At 40.9% G+C, this 8,184-nt stretch overlaps 1 protein-coding gene across 1 annotated transcript; it reads right to left on the minus strand.

Annotated features, from left to right (window-relative positions):
* Nucleotides 1-462: 462 nt before the first annotated feature.
* Nucleotides 463-5,593, minus strand: LOC121941693 (ATPase family AAA domain-containing protein 5-like). The gene is made up of 11 exons (XM_042484522.1): nt 4,866-5,593; nt 4,441-4,779; nt 4,266-4,362; nt 4,077-4,159; nt 3,745-3,893; nt 2,867-3,038; nt 2,386-2,657; nt 2,180-2,273; nt 2,041-2,105; nt 1,668-1,848; nt 463-611 (listed from the first exon to the last, which is right to left on the minus strand). Exons 1-11 carry the CDS (start codon nt 5,422-5,424, stop codon nt 463-465), a joined length of 2,160 nt encoding a protein of 719 aa, XP_042340456.1. The 5' UTR covers nt 5,425-5,593.
* Between the last annotated feature and the right edge of the window lie 2,591 nt (nt 5,594-8,184).

The raw sequence follows: 8,184 nt of genomic DNA on the forward strand, positions 1-8,184 counted from the left end.
GACAAAAAGCTGATGGAGTAAAGGGTCGACAGATTATCGGCCTGGCCGATTATCGGGCTGATATTCGGCTTTTTGCTTATTATCTGCATATCAATTAATTAAAAAAGTGTAAAGAAAGTGTCAGCATGGGAGGAACTTGTACTTTGTAAAAATTCAGGGAGTTATTTTTATTTATTCATTTTGTAATTCAATTTTCACTTGACTTTATAAAAAAAGTTGCCAAGAACTTGCGGTACATGATGATGAAAGTTTCAGTTTTGATTATACCTTTGCTGAAGGCATATAAACAAAGTTTTGGAGTTTATTATATTCCAAATTCTAAATTTTGACAGGAATATTATTATTATTGTAAATGCATGTTGGATCCTAGCAATTATTGGTCTCATTAAGTACTAATAATCAGTATCCTTATCAGCACTGAAAACCAATAGCAGTCAACCCCTTTTATGGAGTTTATACACACTAGTTAAGGATATCTATACTTGCCTTTAGCAGATTCTGCAGTTGGTTGAGAGTCACAGGGTGGTGACTCAGCATGCTGGCAGAGCAGCCTGGGTCACGACGAGGGAGCTGGGAATCTACATTATCTCCTTTTTCAGTACCACTCAAGCCTAAATAAGGAAATAGAGAAAATTCCTGCACATCTGTTGTTTTTGGAAACAGTTCTTGTCTCTGGCTGGTGGGAGGATGGATGCGCTCGAGGGACACTTTGCTGCGATTGTTAAGTCAATGCCTGTGCAAGGCAATGCAAGGGTGCTAATTTTGACCACAGCAACAAAGTTTTAGAGCTACAGGCAGTTTAATTCACCACAAAATATCATATTTCATTAACTTGTTTATATATGTTTTGAGGTTTTACTGCGGCTGGTGAGAGGAGAGTCAGGGCCTGGAGAGCATGTCGGAGGCTCAGTATCCAGGGCTGTGTGGACACTGGAGGAGAGCTGACAGTGCCTCTCAGGCATGACCTCCTGCCCTCCCTCTGGTTCTCTAACATGCTCTGTGGGACCTGACTTTCCTCTCACCCTCTGTGATTGCCTCTTAGGCTCTGGTAAGCAACCAGCATGCAAGCCGCACTAACCCAAGCTGCGCTCTGCTCCTCCATCAGAGAGCCCGAGGAGGGGCAGAAGGTCAGCCGGGTCCATAACTTCAACAGGGGGTCCTCTGTTGGCTGTCCTCCAGTATCAACATACCCCTGGATTTGGAGCTTTGGACTTTGTCTTTCTTTTTTTTCTTTTTTTTTTTTTGAGATTTTATGACCATGCTCTCAGATAAAATGTTCACTATGATTCAGGGCTCCTACACCGTAGAGATATTTTTTAAAATGCCACTCAGAATTAAATTTTAAACAAAAAAACAACAAACATGAACTTGTTAGGGTTGGTTTTGCAACATCAGAAAAAATATTATTTCCTAAAATCCTACTTAAAAGATTGATTTAGCACATACATACCACTTAAAACCTTATTTTTAGATTAATTCAACACCTTTCGAGACTCTTAAAGCTTTACGGGAACCCTGATTATTGGTCAATCAACATTTTGCACTCCAATCAATCGCAATGGGAGATATAATAAGATATCTCTTCCAAGTCCCTCTGGACCATCCATTCTAGCATCAACTCCTTGTCTATAAGGGGGCTTGATAGTGATTTATTTTTAGAAACTTACGCTGTACACCAGTAAGCTCCTTAGATGCTCGTCCTCCGCTGCTGTGCACCCACAGCTGCAGCTGCAGCAGGCAGCGTCTGATGTCACCTCTGGACAGCGTGATGAGGCTTAAAACATCATCCAACTCCAGCGGCCTGCTCTCAGCCAATCCCACCAGCTGCAGGTAGCTACAGATGTTCGCCTTAGAATACACGGAGTGAGCGAATGAAAAACTGGGTCATTGTTGCTCATATTTGATCTGATAATTCTGTGGGAAGCCTTCAATAGTACACAAACAGTCAGCAGAAGGTGTTTTCCCACAAACACAGGCAACATGCATCCATTTCACACTCAAGTTGTACAAGATTGTAAGATATTAAAAAAGAAACCTTACTGCTGACGGGGTTTTAAAAACGATTTCCTCCAAGCTGCAGTTGAATCTCTCTTTGAACGAGGGATCTAAGGAAGATATTTATTTTGCATCACAGCTTGTCCTCAAATTTAGTCTAAAATTACACAGCGTGCACGTTTACCATTGGTGGTCAGAACGACCGGCCTCTTGGTGGTCGACATGAAAGTCTTGATGGCTGCGAGGAAACCAACATCATCATCAAATATGACATCAACCTGTGGGAGCAGACAGTTGCAACAGGATCAAACCACACCAAACGTGCTTCATGTTCCGTCTCATATCCATTAAATTATATGTGTTGCAGCGCGGGGTTTCCAGATGGTTTACCTCTTCAAACAGAATGAGTGATGTGGCTGTCTTTTTGTTCTGTGACACTGTTTGATCAGAGCCTGGTGATGGGTTGCCCGATTTCTTGCTGATTGGTTGTTCAGATGGCGACAGAGACGGGCCGCCAAAGTGTAAGTGATCTGCTGTGGCCTTCATCTGAAAGAAGCTGGCCAACGTGACCGTGGCTGGATTCACTTTTCCTTTACGACTGGATTTCTGTGCTTCTCTTTTTTTTGAGATAGAGGTAACAATTTTGGGACGCACTGTTCTTCCTGTGATAGAAAATAATACAGATGCCCGTGAACTATGTTAATAAAATACTGCGGCCTCAGTCACTGTCTACAGATGTACATTTAAACACTACACAAACCTGACATCATACGTTTTTTAACTTTTTTACAAAACAATCTAAGTAAGCAGTAAGTAAAACATTTTGCAGCATTATCTGGATGTAAGAGCTGTCTTCATCATCATCTCCTACCAGGTAAAGTCTCAGATTTCGGAGTGCAGCTGTTGATGTTGTAGTTGTTGAAGTAAGTCGGTTTCAGTGGATCCTTCCCCGAAATCTCCACTAGGTGGGACTGGGTAGCTTCCTTCAGCTGGGACAGAACATGGCGGCCACTGCGCTGTGAGGAGCAGTTCACCTCAAACACCTTTGATTGGAAAGGAAAAGAAAAATTAAAGGAAAATAAAGTTTTCAGCCTTGCTATTTTATCCATATGTTTTTTTATATACCACAAGACAAATCCTGAGCAAAATAAGCAGTCAACATCATGACTCAGCATTTCTCCTTGGAACTGCAGTGTACCGACAGTCTCAAAAACATGGATTTTGACCTCCAGAGTTTGTGATGTCACAAAGCTAAGGAACCAATTCCATAATACTGGGGAAAAATAGTAGTATAAGAGGAAAAGCCAGGCTATTAGCAATACTTAACAAGCTAAGTTTCACTTTCACTTCAACTTGTCTGATCTGGTGGTCGCTAACAATGTTTATTTAACATGTATTATTAGCAGTATGATAAGATAGTGAATCCAAATGCTCATGTTTTCTGTTACTGTTTACAAGCAGAGGTTTGTGTGTTTGATGTACAAAAGTGAAGGTGAGCAGGTATGCTTGAGCTTCAGATGTACAAACTGGGTGTGGTGCTAATTTGAATATTAATAGCTCTGCACATAGTAATGGAGGCAACAGTGTAGAGTTACATCAAAGCCATTTTAAGGAGACAGATATGTAAAACAGATTAGTATTTAGGGGTTCAATCAATGGCAGGAGAGGAATTTTTAAGGATAATTCCTTTTATTTAAGTGTGCTTTTGGCAGCACTGATTCAAAGATATCAGTCTAGTTTGATCCCAACCTTGAAGCCCAGCTCCTGAGCACAGGCATACACCGCAGCGGTCTTGCCCACACCTGGAGGTCCTGTGATCAGCACGGTGTTACACAGCGGCTCCTCTGTGTCGCCCTTGGCACCAGCCTCTCCTTGGAAGTCTCCACAGTCCCACGAGCCTGCACAGGAAGTCGTAACTTTTTCAATCAAAAACTGACATTTTGGTTAACTCATGAGTCATTAAAGGTCATGTGGATACTGGATACTGAAATTTTGTGCTTATGTCTCATGAAACTACATTAAAATGTTAACCCTAGGCTGAAATACAACAGCAAAAGTTGTGACCAATGTCAGCTTGTTACCACTGCTGTTTTCTTCTTGTTTCCTCTCTGCCATTTTCCTCCTTTCCTCACAGTCAGCTCTCACTTTCCATTTCTTCAACCAACTGAATACCAGAGAAGAAAAAAAAACAAAATATAAGATTATGCTCACACAAATGAACCAATATTTAACATTTAAGTGAAAGGATGAGAAAGCAAATTATACAAAACCATTGCAGTTTATTCACAGAGGCAGAGTTCCCAATGACTTCACTTGAGTGTAGAGGACTGTATTTGTCTGTCCAGAGAGTGTCCTCCAAACTGGAATCTGGACAAAAGAAAGGGAGGGGGGGTGAATTTCCTGCAATCTAAAGGGCTTAAAACCATCATAATATCACAAGTTTACCTCTTTGGAGGAGGTCAGGTGTTTTTGGTGACTGGATGTAAGATTCTGTTTGATTAATCAATCCAGGATTCGGCTCACAGTTGCTCGCCAGGCCTGCTGGACTCCCACTCTGCTGCCTCAGTCTGTGAGTACGACTTAGTTTATTGCTTCTGCACTGCACCTCGGCCATCAGGACAGTGCTTTCTTGGACACCCTGTGCTGTTGCACGACAGTGACCCATACCAATGGTACTTTCTGCAGATATGCTGGGCCTCAGACGTTTGGGCACCCTCTCAGAGCTCTCATTTCCACGTTTCCTCTTCTCCTTTAAGTGGATCTTTGGGGAGCTTAGATCTTCTGCTTTGGAAAGGAGAGACAGGCATAACAAGTTCAGCCTGCTTTATGAATAAATTAAAAGCACACACAAAATCATAACCCAAACTTACCCGTGGATCCAAAATCCTGCAGCCTTTCATTTGCTTTCTTCTGCAAAGTGTTGAACACTGATTGGACTGGAAATGCTGGGTTGGATGTTTGGATTTCTTCCAGACAGCTGTGCAGAGCTGAGGATGACAGCTGTCCTCTGCAGGATTTATTTCTGTCTGTCAGGTGAGAAACTGTTGATAAACGCTGCTGACTTCTCACCAGTTGCACATCTTCAGTCTGCGGACGGAGCACTGATTCCTGCAGCCTCTTCACGGGCTGATGCAGCCTTTCATCACTGCTCTTTTTACTCTTGCCGTGCTGTTTTGTGCTTAAGAAAATTGGTGCGATTTTGACGTCTTTTGCACAAAAGGTCTTCCTCTGCTGCTGAAGTGATTTAACTTCTCTGGTCGGGAGTGTGTCTTCTGCTTCCAGCGAGGCTGAATCTCTTTCTGTTGGTGTTTCCTCGCTGGAGCAGCTCTTTGATAACACACACTTCGTCACCTCAGTGGTTTGTAGGTGCTCTTTGCTGGGAAACGAGGCATTTGCGCATTTCTTGCTCCGTTTGAGTTTGTTTTGCATCGTAAAATTCAAAAACGTTAGCCTCTGGCGCTTGGCTGTCACGCATGATGCGTTAACGTCAATTTATCTACGCTGGCCAAGCTGGTTACCAACGTATTTTAGCGAAATTCATTGCCGGATAAAACAATGTAAACGCTAATAAACTTTAGCTTAAAACAAATACAAGACGCCATAAAACATTAAAGGTTTGTGTTTCACGACTGAGCTGAATGACGTTTAAAACGTGCGCGAGACGGTTGGGTGCAGCCAAAGATCGTGTATACACAGACAGCTCGCAATGAGGCTCTTGTGCAATTTTGCAAGTGAACTGAACTGATTTAGATATGATGAACTCGTCAAAGCTACACATCACAAGGAGCTAAACTTTGTTACTAAATATTGACGGCATTAAAATGAACTGTCATGGTCGCGGAGAACATATTTTTGTCTAAAATCATAACTTCACTTCTTGTTTTTTTCTCTCACCTACATTTAGCAGCAGAGTGATACCTCTTCCGATTGTCACCAGGTTTAAACTACATTTTTATAGAGATCGTGTATTTTACTATTCTAACTCAGAGAAAGCAGCTTGGTGCAATATCTACAATGCACTATATTGTCAATGTTCTCCCTCGAAAACAACACCATTATTTGGTTGACTAACTTGACAATCGAAAAATAAGTTAAACAGGGTGTGTGCTAGTACTTGCTTTTAGTGATACTCAAAATTTGTTTAAATGGTGATCTCTTGACTGTCTGCAGGTCCTTTCCGTGGAGAAGAGGCCTCGGTCAGTGAAAATGTGAGATCCACTTCAGGCCAAGTTGACATTCTTTGCAACATTAAAGGTAGACCGAGTTTCAGTCTTGAAAGTACACAGCTTAAAGCACAGGACATTAAGATGTATTGTCTGAAGTGCACCAGATCTTTTGTTTTTTTTTGTTTAATCTGTATGACCTTTCAAATTTTGTTAATTATAGGCAAACTATGGAAGACGGAGCACAGTCAGCACACTCTTTGTCCATCTAATTAGCTTACCTAAAGAAGGCTTTGAAGGATCAGAACCAGCCAGCACTCCTGTTTACTGCTCCCAGGATGCAAATCAAGGGACTAGTAAAGGTACTTTTGTTCAAAAGGGCGGGCACATCTAGTCAAGTTTTATTACACCCACTGTGTCAAGAAGTGAAAAGAATTCATCTAAGAAACCTAAAGAGAGATGCTGATAGACCAGTTGAACACAGAAGACTAAGTCATTTAGAAGTACCGTATATCAACTGTTTTATATCTATGTTTTATTGTTGTAATTTCATTGTTATTTACAACATCTATTGCAACATCTGTCCGTCCTGAAAGTGGGATCCCTCCTCAGCCACTCTTCCTGATGTTTCTTCCACTTTTCCACCGTTACAGGGTTTTTTGGGGGGATTTTTTCCTTGGGCGATGTGAGGGACATAGGGAGGTGATATGTTGTAAAGCCCTCTAATGGGCTTATAAATAAAACTGACATGACTTGACTTATATCTAAAATGTTTGAAGAGAGCAAGAAGACTGAGGGAGAAAAAAACTGAGCTTTACATTGCTACAGATGCAGTGCATACTTCTTCCAATTTAAGCAATACGAGACTCACTGACAAGACAAACTCCCAGAGGCAACAGATTTTCATTATAAATCTGTTTTTCAAATAAAAGGAAACTCACCACTGAAGAGGACTCTGATAGGCACAAGAGTATGAAGTATTTCTTCCCTTTTAGAAGTTAATGCAGATTGGAGTCTGCAAAGCGTTCTCTCTGAAGAAACTTGATGTAGCTGGGAAATTTGCAAGGTCTGCACTTTGGTTAATCCTTGTTTTCTCTTGGTATTCCCTGGAGACATGCAGAGTTTCATTTAGCATGCAGTTCATGTTCAGAGTTGCCTTGTGTGAACATTCATTATAAAAACAGGTCTGATCTTGGAGGCCCATTCGGTCTGGACCTCAGCCACTGTGATGCACCTTTACAGTTTATTAACATCAGAATATGCAAAAACTACAGACTCCTTACATCCTGAAAGACGTTTTGTTTTTAGTCTTGTGCACACAGGTTATCTTGTGGGAGGAAGTTATTTATCTTGTGCGCATAATTACTTTGTTCCTGCTAGATAACTTCTGTGCACAAGATAATTCATTTGTCATGTACACACAAGATTATAACATGTGCACACAATATAATTACCTTGTTTGCACAACAGTTATCTTGTGCAAACAAGACAATAACTTATGAACACAAGATAAACAATACTTCCTGTAGGGAGTAGGGACTCCATAAAAACCTAGTAAAATCTCAGTTTATTGAACATTATTATGCAATTACTTTTGGGTTACCTTAAGCTTGACGGCTCATTCTTTATCTTGAAAACAACTGGCAAAATTGTCACAATTCAAAGTTCAAGTACTTGCGTTTTCTCAAGTACGACTGTTTGATCAAACTGAGCAAATTCAATCTTGCGATGCAGTCTAATTTTGTCAACAACAAAAAAGACCCATAACATGCCGCTGACCATTTCTTTATAAGGAAACAGCTATGCTACTGAGGTACTGAATATTTTATTCTACATGTGAAATATCGCTTTTTTGGATGAATTTTTCATGTATAATTTATACACCAAGATTTTAGCCTGGAGGGAATGGTATAGCCTAATTCAGGCTGGGTTATTATTAAACTGGAATTGCTGGGCAGAGACCGTGATGGAGAGAGTGTAATGATGGCTCGTTTCCAAAATCTCGAAAACATTACAGCCATGAATA

This window comes from Plectropomus leopardus, chromosome 4 (assembly GCF_008729295.1).
Source record: "Plectropomus leopardus isolate mb chromosome 4, YSFRI_Pleo_2.0, whole genome shotgun sequence".
NCBI lineage: Eukaryota > Metazoa > Chordata > Actinopteri > Perciformes > Serranidae > Plectropomus > Plectropomus leopardus.

Bases quoted from the DNA above. Each gene is read 5' to 3' on its own strand.
- LOC121941693 (XM_042484522.1), bottom strand. From the start codon at position 5,424: ATGCAAAACAAACTCAAACGGAGCAAGAAATGCGCAAATGCCTCGTTT. The intron at 4,160-4,265 runs GTTTTGTATAAT...TCTGGTATTCAG, and splicing joins TCTGTGAATAAACTGCAATG to TTGGTTGAAGAAATGGAAAG. The intron at 612-1,667 runs GTAAGTTTCTAA...TTCCTTATTTAG, and splicing joins GGAGCTTACTGGTGTACAGC to GCTTGAGTGGTACTGAAAAA.